The following is a 17991-nucleotide window of genomic DNA, read 5'->3' on the forward strand; positions in this document are numbered from 1 at the left end:
TAGGTTTTAAATCCTACATTTGGTATACAAACGTGAAAGCTTGTTTGAAATATTCATAAGCATGCCCACATGCCCACTCTTTTTCTTTTTTGTTGGTTTTTTTTTGAAAATCAGTGGTTTGACGTTAGATTTGTTGTTCTGAATAACATGTCCAAAGATGTCAAATGAAGACCATAAAGAGATTATGGGGATGGAAATTAGGGATCCAGACAAAATTAAATCTTTATCTTTAAAATTCGTTACTAGGCTGAAGATAGTCATGCTGTGGCTAAGAAGCAGTTGGAGAAGGAGACACTCATGCGTGTGGACCTGGAGAACCGATGCCAGAGCTTGCAAGAGGATCTGGATTTCAGGAAGAATGTGTTTGAGGAGGTATTACCAACCTAGTAATCTCATCATAGTCTGAAGTTTGTGTAGCTTTTATTTAAACTGACTATAAGCAATTACTAACTGGTCCAGGTAGGGAAAATCAGTATTATCCTTGCTATAAATAGGTTGAGTAATAAAATAGTTAAAAGTTTTGCAAGAGTTGCATGGTAAATCAGTGGCGGAGCTGGCATGAGAGCCGAGTGACAAGGGTATTGTTCCGTGGCAGGTGAGCTAATGTAGGAGCTGACTGCTGTGGGGAGGGGAGAGTCTTGTTCCCTCTCTCTGGACCTGGTTGCATGGCCCTGCTCCTTACTCGCACCGACTTGGGTGGCTGTTGGACCTGACTGTAACCTGTTTTCATTGACAAGAACAGCATGCAACTACCCTGCTTTTTGCAGGGGTACTTTTCTGCCTGTTTAGTGAGTTGAGTTGGTTCATAGTGGTTCTAGTGAGGACCAGAGTTTTTATAAAGTGAATAGCAGGAATGCACGGGTGGGGATGGGGGATCGGGAAAGGGAAGCGTGACCGTCTTTCTGTACCAGATGCAAAGTGTTACATGAGTTTATTCCACCCGGTGAACACCAACTCTGACCTTTGGTTCTTCTGTAAGCTTATTCAATTAGTGGCTGCTGAGCAATTGCCACATGCTTCTGCCCTTCATCTCACCCATGCTAGTTGTGATGTTTGGCTCACCATGCACCAAACCATTTCAGCCTGATTAACTAGTAAGATACTTAGGGTTTTATGATTGAGTTTGGTTTTTGCCAGCTTAGTGGCTGAGTTATGTCTTACCACGGAATCAAATGAGTGCCCAGACTGGATTAAGGGATGGGGCAGGGCTGTGTGGCTAAGGACAGGGGCTGGAGCAGGGCAAAGGCACCAGCCAGGTAGATCCCCCCCGAGTTGTACTGACCACTGTCTCACAGCCATGCCCTGGAGCAGCTGGATTGCTGCACGTGACTGCAATGACAGACCCTTACTTGGTTTTGTAGGGCCTTAAAACAACTTGGCTTCCTGAGGAGAACTGTCTTGCTACTGACTAAAGGTGAAGCTAGTCTAAAGGTGAAGCTAGTCTAAAGCTTCTAAAGCTGTCGCATTAGACAGCAGAAGCTAATCTTAAAGCTTGCCATGCTGAAGTGTGGGTGTTCCTTTAGCCGTTGCTGGAGCTCTTTGATCCTTGTATGGACCAATTCAACACACAAAGGAAAAAAAGGAATTGGTTTCCTTTAGGTTAGTGAATTCATTTGGTTCAGTGAAGGGTCCAAAGCTCCGTTAAGAGTTAGAACATCATGATGGGAAGCGTGGCAAGTGAAGCCTGCTTATTCTAGTGGTGTTGAACTCCTAGATCAGCTCAGCCCTTCACCTGATGCTTTGTAGTCCTCCGTGACGTTTTTGTGGCCTTCCAAGGGCTCATTGCCTACAGATACTGAAAGACTGCTGCTTGTTAGTTTTCTTGGTATAAAAATTCACCATAGCAGGGAAAGCTTCTTCCAGATCACATCAGGGCACATTTCTGCGAGTAGAAGGGCATGTTTCCAAGAGTCTATTTTTTAGATGTAGAGCGTTTCTGCAAAAGAACTTGTAAAGTCACCCTGAATTTGTGTTAGCCTGCTATGACTCCAGTTCAGGCATGCAAAGTGAACCTTGCTTCACTTGCCTGCTGTTCCTCCTCAGGCCCTGCTGCTACCTTCGGGCCTCCTCCCGGTACTCAGAACCGCTCCCTTCTTGTTTGTCCTGCCCTGCCAAATGAGAATGGTAACTTGCATCTGTTAGTACACACAGCAATTCTTAGGCTTAAATGCCTTTAGTACTGTAGCTCCTATATACTAAATAATTAGTACTGAAATAGTTAATTGTTGTCTGAATGTAATTGCTGTACTGCTTACCCTAATGTGGAAATTTGTCCCTCCTTTTTTTTTTGTGTGTGTGTGTAGGAAATAAGGGAAACAAGAAAACGACATGAACATCGTTTGGTTGAGGTGGACACTAGTCGCCAACAGGAGTATGAATCCAAAATGACTCAGGCCCTGGAGGATCTGCGAAATCAACATGATGAACAAGTTAGACTGTACAAAATGGAGCTGGAGCAGACCTATCAGGCTAAGGTAACTGCTGCTATCCACGGCACTGTCTGACAGGAGGTCCGGTTGGTGAGATAAAACCACTTCCACCAGCCCGACTGGTCTTTAAAGAGACAAGTAATTGTAATTTGAAGAAGCTTTGTCCCAGTGTTCAAATGCCTCCTCTGGTGCTTGTGCACAAATGCGTTTCCAGGGAGGTTATAGCCAGATGTAATAGCTAAATAGCTTTAGCCAAGAAAGGCCAGTTTGTGAGAAAACACGTGGAACTCTTGGTCACTGTGGAGGACGCAGTGGGAATAGTGGATGTCACACAATACTGATTAGACAATGTCTTCTGCTAGAAGGGCTTTTTCCTTGGTGTCAGTAGATCCAGTTCTTCCTCCAAAATGGAAGTGGTGGAGGAGACTTGCAATAGGTGCAATACGTTGGCTCTAAGAAGCTGACTACCTGGAGGGATGGGTTGGAGAGCTTGGGGAAGGGCTGCATTTCAATACGGGCTTTTGTTTGGGTGCAGTGAGCTTGCAAAATAACATGGACATGCTGAGAGGGGCTCTCTGTCTAAGGTTGCATTGTCACTTTACTCTTACTGTGGCCTTGGCAATGTTCTTACTAGCCCCAATATTCTCTTAAATGTGCGTAAGCCTTATCACATTTCGATGATCTAAGTTTTGGATTAGAAAATTACTAGATGCAGTTGTGGTTTCAACTTCAGGCAAGGTATTGGACCTTTTTTGACCAACCGTGGTGATGAAAGCCATGGTATGTAAATTGGAAATCATGGAATCATAGAATGGGACCACGTTCTGCCTGTAACTGTGCTTAGAATTGGGGCAGTTTAGTTCCTGGGCGGATTCCATGGTGTGTAGCAGAATTGTTGAACTCCAGCTGCAAGGCATGGAAAGAGTGCTTTTTCTAGCCCTCTACTTTGATGAAACTTATCATGGGATGAGGATAACTTATCACGGGATGGCGGTTTGAGCTCTGTTGTTGCTCTGTCAGATTTGGTTAAAATCAGCCACTAGAAATGAAGCTTGTTCACTAGGTGAAGTTAACAAAAACTGCAAACAAATTGAATGTTGGCAACTATTAGGGAAAGAGAACACAAGCCAAAGCATTGCTTTGCCCCTGGGGCAGGATGTCATCCGGAGTGCTGTGGGTCGTTTCAGTCCTTCTTGAAAAGGTAGTACCGAGTAAGGCAGAGAAGACTAACAAAGACAATTAAGAGTATGAAACAGGTCCTGTAGAGGAAAGTTTTTAAAATAAAACTTCACCTGGGAAAAGAGATGGGTCGAGAGAAGGGGAAGGTACAGTGGATGCCTGTAAAAGGATAAATAGCACAGACAATGAGAAGTAATTGTTTATTATTTTTCAGTAGAAGTAGGGACAGTGAATGTCCAGTGGCAGATTCGGAAGAAACAAAAGAAGGTTGATGTTCGTTAATATAAAGCTAAACTCCTCGCCCCATAAATTTAGAAAGCAGAGACAAATTCCTGCCTGAAAAATCCGCTGAGATAGTACGCCAGAAACAGTATTTTGAGGCTTAGGAAGTCCCTGAGCTGGAAATGGCCACCTGAATCACAGTACCCGTGGAATATTTTATTGCCATAGTCCCTGGCATCCAGGGAACTGTTAGTCCAGGCCATGAACTAGGCAGCCTTCCCTCTGACCCACGGTGATTGCTCTTATGACAAACAGGCAGATAGCGTGATCACGTGAGCCTCAGCTTTTGGAAACGTAAGGCTGCTTGCGTAACGGAAGGGCTAATAGACTATTTTTTTAATAGCATAAGCAAATCCTATAGGAATAGGACTGAAATAGATTTTCCTGGTCCTTAGGGCATTTCCTTAATCTTATGCGATTCTGCTCATTAACTTACCAGATTTCCATTTAAAATTATTTAACATTATATAGCTTCTATTGTTTACCAAAATAATATTTATGGGATATCTAACTCACTGCAAGTGACTTGTATAAAACTTGCCTTCCAGCTGGAGAATGCCAAACTGTCCTCTGACCAAAATGACAAAGCTGCCGGGGCAGCTCGAGAGGAGTTGAAGGAGGCTCGCATGAGAATAGAAGCTCTCAGCTACCAGCTTTCTGGCCTTCAGAAACAGGTAAAGGCACTATATTTGCTTTCATCTCTTAAGACAGAGCACTGTATTCTCTGGATATATAGCATTTCTGTCCCTTCATATTTTCTGAATTTTACAGAGAGAAATCTTTATGTTCATTTGGGAGGGAGATGAATCTTTAACTTTTTTACTGTACCCACATAGATGCCAACTGCGTTTTCCGTTGTGCTGTCTACCTAGGCTAGTGCAGCAGAAGATCGCATTCGGGAATTGGAGGAAATGATGGCTGGTGAGCGGGAAAAGTTTAGGAAGATGCTAGATGCAAAGGAGAGGGAAATGACAGAAATGAGGGACCAGATGCAGCAGCAGCTTACAGAGTACCAGGAGCTGCTTGATGTTAAACTAGCGCTGGACATGGAGATCAGTGCCTACCGAAAACTCCTGGAAGGAGAAGAGGAAAGGTACGTACAGATTCCACGTTCTTTCCTTAGGACTAGCAGGTGTTACTTTCATTTCTAATGCTTATTTTTTACCATTTGAGCAGGAATGCCCAGATTTTGTTTCACTGAAGTCATACTGGCTTCACACGAACACTCACATGGAATACTTGCAAGCGTTTTCATCCAAACACCGTCTTTATTTTATTTTGTTTTTTATAATGGTCTCAGGGTACAGTGGAATATATCATTCTGTGCTTGACATGCACCTCCTCTTTTTATTTAAGTGGTTATACTTCTGTATTTTCCTGTTTTTAAAGGATGTGGCCCAAGAATAGTGTGTTAAGGAGCAGATATACTGGAGGGGAGGGCTAAGTGACCTGCGTTGCTCTCATTAGCACTGCTTTCTGTGTCACAGAATCATGCTACCAGAAAATTTCTCAGGGATGGTTAGCCCCCCCTTCTCTTACATGCAGTCCTCCTGACACAGAGTGAGGCTGCTTTCAGCCTCGGGTCATATTACAGTCTGGTTACTGAGTATATTGTAGCATTATTGCTTTGTGTGTAGTTCCCTGGATGAGTTAATTAAAATGCTTGCTTCGTTGTGTTAAGGTTGAAGCTCTCTCCAAGTCCCTCCTCCCGTGTTACAGTCTCTCGGGCTACCTCCAGCAGCAGCAGTAGCAGTACTTCACTTGTTCGCTCTTCCCGAGGCAAGCGAAAACGTATTGAAGCAGAGGAGCTTTCAGGCAGCGGAACAAGTGGAATTGGCACTGGAAGTATCAGCGGCAGCAGTAGTAGCAGTAGCTTCCAAATGTCCCAGCAAGCTTCAGCTACGGGAAGTATCAGCATAGAAGAGATAGACCTGGAGGGCAAATACGTTCAACTGAAGAACAACTCGGAGAAGGTGAGTGTCAGCAGAACTCCTAGGAAACCAGGAGGAGGAGCTGAAGTGAAATGTTACACAGCCTTTGTAGCACAAGCAGGTGGAGGCACGTGGAGAGCAGGAGCCACAGCTCAAGGTGCAGCATCCTGCAATGATTAACAGGGGCGTTTGAAAGCTGAACGTTACAGTGTGCTAGCACAAGTGTAATGTTTGCTGCAGGAAGAGAACGGTTTGTGTCCCAAAGGTCTAAACATGCGTGCTGGTACCTTGCTCATGTGAATAGCCTTGCTGGCTCGAGCAGAACTGCTTTGTGTGAAATATGTAACTTTTAAAATTTTGGTGAATGACCTTATGGGATTTACACTTTAGACTATTAGTGGGTATAGAAAAATACTTTGAAGTTAGAATGCAGATGTCTACCAACCATGTAAATAAATTTATATTCACATTATTTTAGTAACAGAGACCTAGAGAAAGCTCTGATGCCTGTTTGCTCTGTTTTGCTCACAGTAAATAACCATATGACTCTCTCCATTAGGATCAGTCTTTGGGTAACTGGAGACTGAAAAGACAAATTGGAGATGGAGAAGAAATTGCTTACAAATTTACTCCTAAGTATGTCCTCAGAGCTGGCCAGACTGTTACAGTAAGTTATACTTGCAGCCTGTCAAGAGCGTGTTCCTTAGTTGATGCTGTGGCAGTTGTAAATCTGACATTTGGTACTGATTTGGTGTATAACTTCTGGTTTCATGGATCTCGCTTTGGAGGAGCAGGATTTCAGTTATAAAAACGCAGAACAAAAATTGAATTTCTATAGCAGCACGTCAGTATTTAAGACCATTTCGGGCACAGAGAAAGTTGAAGAAAAAGGGATTTTGGGGAGCAGGTCAAGGGCTGTTTGTTTTCAAACACTTTTGCCCAGGTTTGGAGCACTAACCCTGCCCAGCCTCTTAATGAGACAGGAACATTTCAGAGCATTCATTCAGTCTAGTAGACTTCAGTTAAGTTTAAGACTAGATGTTCTCAGCCTGAACTGTAGTAGAACAGCTGCTTTTCTGTAATTTTGTATTTTATTTTCAATCTGCAACAATGTTCTTTCAGAAGAAGAAATGGCTTCCTTTTAATCAGTTCCAGCTATTTCTACTTCAGTATCAATTGCTCAGATAGATATAAAAGATTAAATTGATACAAGTCATGGTGCAGGTAAAAGGATAAAACTGCCATGGGAATTCAGAAACAAAACTGGTATGTAGAGAGATGTGGGAGAATAGGGGGTTCTGTATATTTAAAAACAAAAAGTGCATAAACGGCTAATTACAGAATGTCTTTCTCTCTAGATTTGGGGTGCAGATGCAGGCGTATCTCATAGCCCCCCTTCTGTTCTCGTGTGGAAGAATCAAGGCAGCTGGGGCACCGGAGCAAATATCCGCACGTACCTCGTGAACTCCGAAGGGGAGGTAGGCGGTGGCTGCAGAAAAAAGCTGTGGGCTGGGTTAGCTCCCAAACTCTTTAATCTGGGGGGCGGGGGTGACGACAACAAACCCCTGATTTTAAGATCTCCCCTATTGTCTTCTAAAGTAAGACCGTTTATAAGGCTGAAATAATTAAATATCTGTACGTATCTCTGAGATTTTGGGGAAATTTTGGAAAACTGTGATCATCATCCTGATTACATCTGTAGACTTTTTTCCCTGTTTTAGAAAAAAACACCCTGCTAGTGGAGAATTTGTTTGGAATTTGAGTATGTATTTTCAGAAGAGACAAAGAAAATAAGTATTGCTGGCAATTCCAAGTTACAGTATACAGTACCTACAATATTCTGGGGTGCAATGTAAATATTAATGTAGGACAATAGAGTCCTTTCAATGTTGGAAATATATCAGAAGTTTTCATTTGGCACAGGTTCCTGTGTATTCTGCATTGTCCTCCATCTGCCCACAACTGATTTTTTAAAACCATCCCTGCAGAAGACTCCTGCAAGGGAGGATCGTGCTTTGGCTGTTATTCATAAATGTGCCATTATCCCAGCGATCTGATAGAAATAGGAAGGTGACACAGACCACAGTTGTATCAGTTTTCATGCTGCCTTTCTTGCTGGCAGTTCTGTGGAAGCGCTTTGTGCAGGAACAGCAGCACAGGACAAGGTAGGAGGGAGGGTCGTTTGTACAAATAGAAAGCTAACTGCCTTAGTATTCAAATAGAAGTGGTTAAATTAGTATCGGAAAACATTTCAAACCCATGTCCGTTCCCACTGCGGTTGCCTTTAGTATCCCTGCTTAGATGTGTATGTGTAGGGCGACTTTTGCCACAAGTAGAAATTTGCACCTGTGATTTGAAGGGTGCAAGGGTACAGAAGAATTTCTTACTACTAAGAAGGGTTAAAAATAATTTAGTAATAAAGGAAGCTTCCTGGGGCTTGAGAAGTCTTTTGAGTGCCTGGTTTGGAAGACTGTGCTGATAATTGATATATGCAATTGATATAGACTATTGAGGAGAAATTAGGAATATTCTTAATGCTGTGTAATCATACTGAGAAACTTGAGTTTCTCACATTACGATGTCTCAGACAGCTCCTAGCTGCGTCAGCTATGAGCTTCTATAAAATTGAGTAACGATCACCTGAAACACGGCTGCTTCCTCTCAGATCCCTAGGCAATGAAAGAAAATTCCTGAAGCTCAATTACATTACCATGCCTTTTAGTGGATAGAAATAGGAACGTTGTTGTGGTTTGCAGGATATTACAAGTATTTGCTTGCATAGCTGACATTAAAGCTAGGGCGAGCTGCTTTTAACCCTCCAAAATTTAATAGGGGTATGATATTGACGATATAGCAAACACTTGAGATAGACGTAGACTACTGGCCGTCTCCTTATCTGTCATTTTATGTAGGAAGTTGCAGTGAGAAGTGTTACTAAATCAGTAGTCGTGCGAGAGAACGAGGAGGAAGAGGATGAAGCGGAGTTTGGAGAGGAAGACCTTTTCAACCAACAGGTAATAAGATGCAGACCAGATGTTTAACTTGCGCCTCGGTGGTTGGATTAATCAGACATAAGATTGGGGGGGGGGGTCCCTTCAACTTTTGCCAGCTCTGAGCTTCCAGACCCATTTTTCCAATGGGTGCTTGCAGAGGATGATCTCGGAATGCTCGCAACCCTGCAGCATCGCTACAGTGCGCTTCCTCCAGGAACAGGAGCGCTTCCTCCAGGAACAGGAGCGCTTCCTCCAGGAACTGCTGCTTGAACCCATAGCGGTGCGGCTCAAGCGGTGGCTAATGGCAGGTCCGGATGCCAGGGTATCTATGGAAGTATGCAACAAATCACAGGTTTACAGCATTGCGATGATATAGACTATTTTTAAGGTTCGTAAGATTAGTATTAGCGGTCACTGTCCCTCCCATTCCGGTATTTGTGTCTCTACAAAAGTGTCTGTGGCATTCCTGCTGTACACAGAATATTATCACCATTGGGAAATACAACCACTACAAACCAGGAAAGGGGGAGCGCTTCTGTTGCTGCAAGCTTCAGCTTACTGGTTTATTTTCTGATAGTATACACCTGCTACATTTGAAATACACTTGTTTTTTTCTTAATAATACCACCTGTATGTTGTCATAACCCTTAGTCAAGTACTATGAAATAACTGACCAGCAGCTGGCAGAGTGAAAAGGAAAAAGATACTTCATGCAGGTGACACCAGAAAATATTTTATTTCAAACTCAAGCGATTTGTTCTCCTGATCAGTGGCCATTAGTAGCTCTTTTCACAACTCATTCTTTGAGGTTTGAAGTTGAGTTCTGAAAGCTTTTTTGGTCTCCAGGAGATTGAGCAGAGTATTTGTAGTATAAAGCAACTGAAACTTTTTTTTTAACCCAAAGCAGCAGCTATGCAGCACAGAGCGCTCTCAAATGGCAACATCCTTTGAAATAAAGGAAGGAACCTCCTGTTCTAAAGCTAGCGACATTTTCATTTCTCACCTGTATCAGTGTTGAGAGTATGGAGAGTAACCAACCAACCCGTCGTAGAAAACCACAGCCCGAGTAGCGGTGTCTTAATCCTGCAGCAGACCGTGACGCGTGCTGTGCTTTCCCTGTAGTTGTGATGTTCCTTGAACGTAACTAAACTACAAAAAAAAAAATGCTTTAACTACTGAGATTATAACCAGAGTCTAGGCTTACAATATGAAAAGCTAGCAAGACTTGAGTTCAACTGTGTCTGTCTTATTTTAGGGGGATCCCAGAACAACCTCTAGAGGATGCTCAGTGATGTGAAGAAAGAAAAAAGAAACTATTATTTGCTAATTTTTTTCATTTATTTCCTTTTATTTTTGCTATTTTTTCCCCTCCAGAGCCACTGAAAACTATTTTTATATGCATCATCTGATTTCTTTGAAGTTTACTCCTTGGTACATTTTTATAAAAAAAATCAAAAAAAACCCTTTACTGAACAAAACTGCCAGAATTTTTAATAGATTTCTTTATTTTTCCCTCTTTGTTGAAACACTATATTGGAATACAACATTTTCCCACACAGAGTTTAAAGTGCTATGTACAAACTGCAGCAGAAAAGAAATTTTTAGCTAAAATGGGATGAGACTCCTTGAGTGTACGGTAAATCTGTAATTTCATATATAACCAGGATATAACTAAAAAAAAAAAAGTTTAAGACAGTGCGTTTATCTGCAGGGCCCCAGGAGAGCTCCACAGCAGTGTTTCCTCCCTGCTTTAAGAAATGGTAGTATCTTGCCTGGTGTCCTCAGCAGTGGCCAGCTTAGGGAAATTAGACGCCAAGTTCATTAAAAAGTGCTGCTCCCCCAGTGGAAGTTCCACAGGGAAGCTGCACGTGAGACGTTCTCAGGACCGTGGCGTCTTGTCCTGCTCCGGGATTTGACAGCCTAGTGTAAAACCATCCGAACCGGTCAACACCTGAGCTCCAGATCGTTAATTCAGAAGATGGAGAGTGGTGGGTTCTGCTTCCTGAACACATACGCCATCTTAAAGTGTGGAAGTGTCAAAACCTGAGTTTTAACTGGTTTTTTTTTTTCAGGGGACTTTGACATTGTCACAAAGGAGACCTTGTTAAATCATGGGCGCAAGTTGTGATGTACAGTGTTTATGATGTTAAGCATCATGATTTAATGCTTTTGACATATTCAGCATTAAACAGAATGATTAAGATTTTAGCTGTTAAAAATATTTTTACTTCTGGCGATGATAATTATTGGGGATTTTAAAGGTTATCCTGTGTAAATGTTGACTTTTTTTAATTGGAGCTAGATGCAGCTTGTTCATACTTGTGTTGTATTTAAAGGGGCATTGTCGGATATCTTAAGGAGCCGCATTTGCAAAATAGTACAGAAATAGTTTAATGACTTTTTAAAAAGTTAAAAGGAACTGCTGATGTTCAGGGCGTAAGCGTTGCTTTGCAACGTTCAAATGCTCGAAGTAAAGTCTAACAGTGAGTGAAGGGAGAATAATTCGGTTTATAAAAAATGCTTTGTATGAGCAGCAGGGGATTTTTATTGCAGTATGATGCATTTTGTATCTGACAGTGCCCCTTTAGCTCAAGTTTTCTTCTGCTGCATTTCTGTGGCGATAACCGGCTCCCGTAAGGGTTAGTCCCGTCAGGTTACTATAGGGATATACAGTAGTACATCTTTAAGCACTAGGAAAAATACTTGACTGCTCCAAAGAATGTACTGGCTACTGTACAAGCGAATGTTTTTTCCACTAGTTGTTAGTTTGGATACAAAATTTGGATACCATTTGATGCCAGCAAAGAATCCTGTTTTTACCTGCACTCTTGAGCTCTGATCTTGCCATTCAAATAGTTTAGACTCCGCAAACAAGCTACAAGGTTTGGATGTTTTCGGTGGCTTTTGGACATTGTGTTCTCTGAACAGTATTGTGACTGACAGATATAACCTAGCAGGTCGGTTTAGTGGCTTTGACTGATGGCTTTGTAATGCAAGCAGGGTGGGAACAAACGACTTTTTTGAAGCTTAAGGATTTATTTTGCCATTTAAAAATAAATCAGAGATGTAACTTTTTGAGTGGGATGACTGAATTACTGAAGTTAAACTAATAGAAATTTAGAATTATGGTTTAATCCGTTATCAGAAGATCCATTACAAAAATCAGTATGCAGATTTGGCTGTTTGGGCTAATGGGACAACTTCATTGAGGTACTTGGCCATTTTTCTAATGTAATTTTCCCACTCTGCTTGAGTAGAAGGTTAAATATGTAGTAAATCATGTCTATCTCTCTGTAAAATGTATCTAGTGAAATTATGTTTCTCAGACATACTGTTATCAATTACCTTTTCTAAATTGGTTGTTATGCAAATGAATGCAATCAATGTAAAAGTATTTTTGCAATGCACCTTCCAACCACTGGACATCATTTCCCTTTCTGACCCACGGCTTCTATAACAGACTTACAGAATGTTTGAGGGCTTTTTGCTTTTTTCTAAAGATCTGTATGTATTTTTTTTTTACATTGGCCAGTTTTCAGATTGCTTATTCTTCAAGATTGTCCTGTAAATTTAAGATTGTTCTGTGATCTTAAATGCTAAAGCAATGAGTGTGTAGTTAATTTGCATTTTTTCTGTGATTTTTTTTTTTTTTTTTTTCCTGTAAAGAATGGGCTAGGAAAGGCAGCTCGAATGAGGAAAAACCTCTTGCTACCTGAGCCATAGTTTTCGTAACAGCTACTGTATGGGGAATGTGTCTTCTTGTAGCCTTAAGGACTGGTGCTTGCAGATCTTTTGTGATGAGCACTGTGCCCTTCGGTAACAGCCTGCAGAATTTGTCCTTAGATTCGGAACTGTGTCCTTTAACGTTGGAAACAGTTTGGTTTTTTCTTCAGTACCGTGTTCAGGTATGTACAGATGTTCGTATAAAACAGCGATGGACACTGTGGGAAAAGCTGAATGCCAGCAGTCTAAATGCGGGCGATTCTGTCACCACAGTGCTTTCTAAAAAGCTACTAAAAATGAGAAATAATTCCTAGCTGTAAATTACAAGACACAGAAAAACTACTGTATTCCACGTACGTCCTTTTGTGTGTCTGTGTCTTCTCTAGACACCATCCCTTCCTCTTGCTTTTGATGCTGAGCTCCAGTATAACAGCACTGAGGCTGGTGCTCCATACTGGGAGGTTTTTTGGCTTTACCAAACCGAAAAGCATTGTTTCTTTTTTTTCTGTCTTTCAAGGATTTTTTTTCTCCATTTTCAGGATAATTAAAGCTTTTTGTTCCAATAAAACCCAGTGTCCCCTTGCCCTCTTTCCCGATTTGATCCTGTATGCGAACCACTCTTGAAGAAGCTGGAGGACAGTCAGCACTTCTACTCCAGTGTCTGGTATCAGATGTAGAGCTTGAAGGAGAAATAGATTTGACTTGTCAGGACAAAAATGATTTTAAGGCTTCTCTGATTAGGGAAGTTAACCAGTATAGCTCTTATCACAGTAGTTACTTGAGTGTAACTACCCATATGGATGTTCTTATTCCAGAAAAATAAGCCAACACCTTTATTCTGGATGAAATAGCAAAAATGATTCCTAAATTATTCTCACTGGTTAACAGGGGGAAGGAATAACAGCGTACCTGCAGCAGAATCGTTAAGCCAATCTTTTCATTGTGTAGATCATCGCAGGATATCACATAAAATAGGATAAATGCATACTACCTACTTCTAAGTTTGTACCATGTGAAAATGCTTGTGTCGGAGCAAGCCCATCCACCTGCAGACCCAACGGTGACGTGGCGCCCTGCAGCGGGACACGGCTACAGACAGCTCTGGCGTTTCACGCCACATCTTTCTCCCTTGCCTCTGTATTTGTTACTTTAGCTGTTGTGTTGCGGCGACTTATTCCACGTAACAGAGTGGCTGTGGTTCCCTGGTTGCTGAAGGCTTTATTCCCCCGTGTGTCTGGTTAAGCGGGTTCGGACTCTAGATTTCCCCTGACAAAAACAATAGTTTACACCGATGCATTGCGCTCTTGTCTTCAGCACCATTTTGCCCTTAGATAGGAGTTGGCTGGCGCAGTTTGCGTTTGTAGCAGGAACCAAAAGTCTCAGGAAGAAAATAAAGATCTGCTCCCCGTGACCTGCAATGTAAAAGCCAGACGAGCTTGTCTGCAGCTTGCATTAATCGTGAAAGTTGTACTGCGGGGCGGAGCAGACCATACTGTGAACGGCGATCACTTACTGTGCATGTTTATCCTTGAGCAACGGGACACCTCATGTTCAGTTCAGGGATCTTACTGGTTTTTATACACCTTGTTTTCTTCTTTTTAATGCGCATCCTGTATAAAGGCCCTTTAACTGCCGCCTGAGCAGGCGTTAGGTAGAAGAGGCTTGTAGAAATCCTGTCCGCAGCCCAGAACATTTGAGAATCTGTTTCTTTTGTGGGCATCAGAAAGATTTTGATGCTGTGTGAAAACACGCATGCTGTCTGTTTTAGCTCTCTTTTAGCCACTTCTCTCTCTTCTTTCTGTATCTTCTTTTGAAAGTCTTATCTCTGAACAAAGGCATTATCCGTATTTGATGCTGGATTTTATTGCCACTGTTGGGTCCAAACCCTGTCTGAGCAGGAAACAAAGCCTTGTTGTAACCCAGTGAGTGGAAGGTGAGATAGCGATTGCATTGTTCAAAGCGTTGTTTTAGCTGAATGTCACGACAAATTATATTGGAGAGTTTCTTTTCTCACTTAAAATGGCCTGGGAAACAGAATTTTTATTTGCCCTTCAATATGCTTAGCTTTAAACCAGTTTAAAATAATTTAAAAGTGTTTTTTTTTATACAAGACCATATTTACATGCAATTATTATTTGTAAACATAATGCCTTTCTTGAAATGCTAAGGTCTAGAGAGTGAACAGGATGCTTAATATTGAAAGAATAGCACAAGCAGTGAATTGACTTGGAGTTCAGGCAAAGAAAACGCATTTCATTGAGCTGCTAGTGAGCTTTTAATGAAGTGACGATTCCGTGTGGATAAGGTAGATGTTACTGCCTATTCCAGCTGCCCAGATCGTCGTTACACTAAAACTGCAAGCAATAAGCTGTTTTAAACTTGTTTAAGCCAAAACGTTTTCCACTTAGGCACAACAGTACCTTCTCAGTTGAACTCTATTTTCATAACAGTGATGCCTTCTGACTTGAATTGTGATTTTTTTTTTAATTTTTTTTTTTCCTCTTAACCCGATCTGTATGTAGATGGGTCTGGTTCTATAGGTCACTGGTCAGTTTAACTGACCACCTCCGGTCAGCTGCTGCAGACGAGTTTGTAGAAGGTTCAAGTTTTTAAAGAATTGTGTAAAAGATTGCAAATTGAAATACGAAGACAAAATGATGAAAATGTTCACATGGAACTTAGGAAAACTACATAATGATCTAGACTTTATCATTTCAAAGTGGGTTTTTTTTTCTTTTTAGAATATGCATGCCAAATGTCTTGTCTTTTTCAATGATTTGTAATATACATTTTATGACTGGAAACTTTTTGTACAACACACTCGAATAAATGTTTTGCATTTTACTGGTTTCCTTCTTTCATTTGACCATCACAGAGGCCACGGGGGCTGTTTGAGATGATCCAGCCCAGGGGCCCTCCCTGTGTAGAGAGCAGGGACGATGAGTGCCGCACCCTAAAAGCGGTCAGCTGAATCCTTGCGTGTGCTCCAGAAGCAACCAACCGCTTTCCTTTGAACCGTACGCAGACGCGGTGCTTGTGGAAAGCGCCGTCCTCTCTGATCCTGACAAAAGCAGAGGGAGGATCGCAAGTAGCTGGAGCAGATAAACTTCCCTCCCTCTCTCGCCGCCCTGCTGACCTCTGCAGCCCCTGAAGGGCTCCTTTCTATTTCGCCCACTGGATCCGGACTTGGGAGAACAACAGCAGATGCAGATGCTGGCAGGGGTCGGTCCTTGGGCCCTAGGGCAGGGGCTGAGGTGGTGCTGAGCTGCCCTGTCCAGCGCCAGCCTGGCTCCATTTCCAGTCCGTTTCTTTTTACTACTCTGTACTCGTTATAAAATTGTGCCATAGGCAACTACCCCATCTTTAATGCCAGCTGACGATAGTTCTGTGAGGGGTAGGAATGATTTCAAGGGGCCAGACCCACAGACAGGGTGATACGGTCTACAGGCCTCTCAGAGCGTGGGCTCCAGGTAGCGAAGATAAGAGGAGTTTTGGCTGTAGCTCTGCTGCAACGCTCGGTTCCTTGGCTCACAGAGAGGGAAGCAGCGATCTCCTTTCTGCCCATCGCATCTACTGCTGGAAAAAGCTCCGTCGCGTTGTCATCTCCCGTTTGCTTCTACCAACTCCCACAGCATTCGTACGTTCTCACTTAATGGAGGTTATACCATCGTGCAACCGATGCAGGCTTTAAGGGTACGAGCCTCTTACCTGAGCCATCTAAGGCAGAGGGAACCAAAGGACAGAAGAATTAATTTCAGAGAAAATTCACCGGGGGGTTGCTCTCTGTAGGGAGCCCGGACCACAACGCTCCTGTCTCATGTCGGGACGCAGTCGTGCAGCACTTTTCCCTGTGGTAAAGCCGTTCTAAGCCCCTTCCCGCTGCCTCAGTGTGCGGCGCTGCCCTTAAAACCCGACACCCGAGCGCTGCGCTGCGTTCACCCTGCCGCAGCCCCCTGCGCGGCCCGGCCTCCCGCCCTCGCACCGCCGGGGCTCAGGCAGCGGGGGGGACACCCGGCCCCCGGGGACGCCCTGCAGGAGCGCTTCCCGCCCCGGGACTCAGAAGCTGCCTCAGGGCCGCCGCCACCGTCGCTGGTGACACCGAGCTCGTCCCGACCCGGGCCGCGGGCCCCTGCCCGCACCCTGCGCCCCGGGCGCCTCAGGCGGAGCGGTCACACACACGCACACACACACCACCCCCGCGGCCGCCCCCGGGGCCTTCGCGGCCCCTGCCCGCCCTCGCCGCCGCCCTCCGCCCCCCGAGGCCGCTGGGAGCGGCGGTGCCGCCCGGCGGCCGCCCCGGAGCACGCTGGGAGCCGTAGTCCCGGCGAGCCGCCATTTCGCCGGCAGCGTGGGGGCCGCCGCCCGCGGTGACTGTGCGGCATGGAGAGCGGCTTCGGCTCCGACTTCGGCTCCGACTTCGGCTCCGGGGGTGGCGGTGGGGGGAAGCTGGACCCGGGGCTCATCATGGAGCAGGTGAAGGTGCAGATCGCCGTGGCCAACGCGCAGGAGCTCTTGCAGGTCAGGAGGGGCCGCGGGGGGCGGGCGGGGGCTGCCCCGGGGCCGCTCGGTCCCGCTCAGCCCCGGCAGCGGGGGCGGCCCTGCGGCCCGGGGGAGCCCGGCCCTGCCGCTGCCCCTCGCAGCGCGGGCGGCGGGACGCGGCGGCGGCTGCGGGCCGGGCCGGGCCCGCGGCGCCTCTCACGGCCTCTCTCCGCAGCGCATGACGGACAAGTGCTTTCGGAAGTGCATCGGGAAGCCCGGCGGGGCGCTGGACAACGCGGAGCAGGTGAGCGTGGTCGCGGAGAGGCGGGGAGCCGCGGGCCGGCGCCCGGGGCGGCCGCTGAGGGCTCTCCGTCCCGCAGAAGTGCATCGCCATGTGCATGGACCGGTACATGGACGCCTGGAACACGGTTTCCCGAGCCTACAACTCTCGGCTGCAGCGGGAGAGAGCCAACATGTGAAGCGCCCCGGCTCCCGGAGCAGGGAGGGACCGTGGGGGGAAGGGACGAGCGGCCAGTCCAGGTGGCTGCGGGCGAAATCCTGCTGCCTTTCCAGCCCCTGCCATGGCAGAGCAATAAACCCTCGCTGAACCTTTTGTATCCATTGGCTTTTATTAGCACCAGCCCCAGGAGCGAGTGAATTTTCCAGCTTTGAGAGCCGCCGTGCGCTGCTTGGTTTGCCTCATGCCCTTCCCACCGGTCCAGCCTGGCCAAGGCACACAGCAGCTGATAAACCCCTGCTGAAGGGCTGCGAGGGGCAAGGAGCCTTCGGTGGAAAAGGGGGGCCAAGCCAGCAACACGGTCCCCTTGCGCAGGAAGCAAGCACGGACCCAGCCATCAGGTAGTTACCCAGTCCCTTTTCATCAGTGGGAAAGCTGCCATAAGATGCTGCATGGGCCACACTGGGCTCTTTCTTCCCTTGTATTTGTACGGCTGAATGTGGGGCTCCCTGTTGGGC

At 45.0% G+C, this 17991-nt stretch overlaps 2 protein-coding genes and 1 long non-coding RNA gene across 5 annotated transcripts in view; 2 read left to right on the forward strand and 1 right to left on the reverse strand.

Moving 5' to 3' along the window:
* Positions 1 to 15381, forward strand: part of LMNB2 (lamin B2) — a 35789-nt gene extending 20408 nt beyond the window's left edge. Inside the window, exons 4-12 of one of the 3 annotated variants that reach the window (XM_087769189.1) lie at positions 247 to 372; positions 2304 to 2474; positions 4439 to 4564; positions 4763 to 4983; positions 5572 to 5863; positions 6381 to 6488; positions 7180 to 7299; positions 8734 to 8835; positions 8972 to 9824. In XM_087769189.1, the coding sequence (XP_087625315.1) occupies positions 247 to 372; positions 2304 to 2474; positions 4439 to 4564; positions 4763 to 4983; positions 5572 to 5863; positions 6381 to 6488; positions 7180 to 7299; positions 8734 to 8835; positions 8972 to 9190 (1485 nt within the window). In that variant the 3' untranslated portion in view covers positions 9191 to 9824. The other 2 variants (XM_087769190.1, XM_087769191.1) reach the window with 2 other exon arrangements.
* On the reverse strand, positions 9007 to 16844 carry LOC148054372 (uncharacterized). The gene is made up of 3 exons (XR_015707300.1): positions 16246 to 16844; positions 9818 to 9963; positions 9007 to 9140 (listed from the first exon to the last, which is right to left on the reverse strand). It is a non-coding gene; the product is annotated as an uncharacterized LOC148054372 (long non-coding RNA).
* On the forward strand, positions 16841 to 17629 carry TIMM13 (translocase of inner mitochondrial membrane 13). The gene is made up of 3 exons (XM_087769192.1): positions 16841 to 17055; positions 17252 to 17320; positions 17397 to 17629. Exons 1-3 carry the CDS (start codon positions 16918 to 16920, stop codon positions 17493 to 17495), a joined length of 306 nt encoding a protein of 101 aa, XP_087625318.1. The 5' UTR covers positions 16841 to 16917; the 3' UTR covers positions 17496 to 17629.
* Positions 17630 to 17991: the final 362 nt, after the last annotated feature.

This window comes from Nipponia nippon, unplaced genomic scaffold, assembly GCF_047370975.1.
Source record: "Nipponia nippon isolate SJK-2023a ecotype South Korea unplaced genomic scaffold, ASM4737097v1 scaffold_31, whole genome shotgun sequence".
Lineage (NCBI taxonomy): Eukaryota > Metazoa > Chordata > Aves > Pelecaniformes > Threskiornithidae > Nipponia > Nipponia nippon.

Excerpts from the sequence above, each read along its gene's own strand:
- TIMM13 (XM_087769192.1), top strand. The coding sequence starts at position 16,918 with ATGGAGAGCGGCTTCGGCTCCGACTTCGGCTCCGACTTCGGCTCCGGG. Across the intron at positions 17,056-17,251 it reads ACGCGCAGGAGCTCTTGCAG|CGCATGACGGACAAGTGCTT; the intron begins GTCAGGAGGGGC and ends CTCTCTCCGCAG. Across the intron at positions 17,321-17,396 it reads CGCTGGACAACGCGGAGCAG|AAGTGCATCGCCATGTGCAT; the intron begins GTGAGCGTGGTC and ends TCCGTCCCGCAG.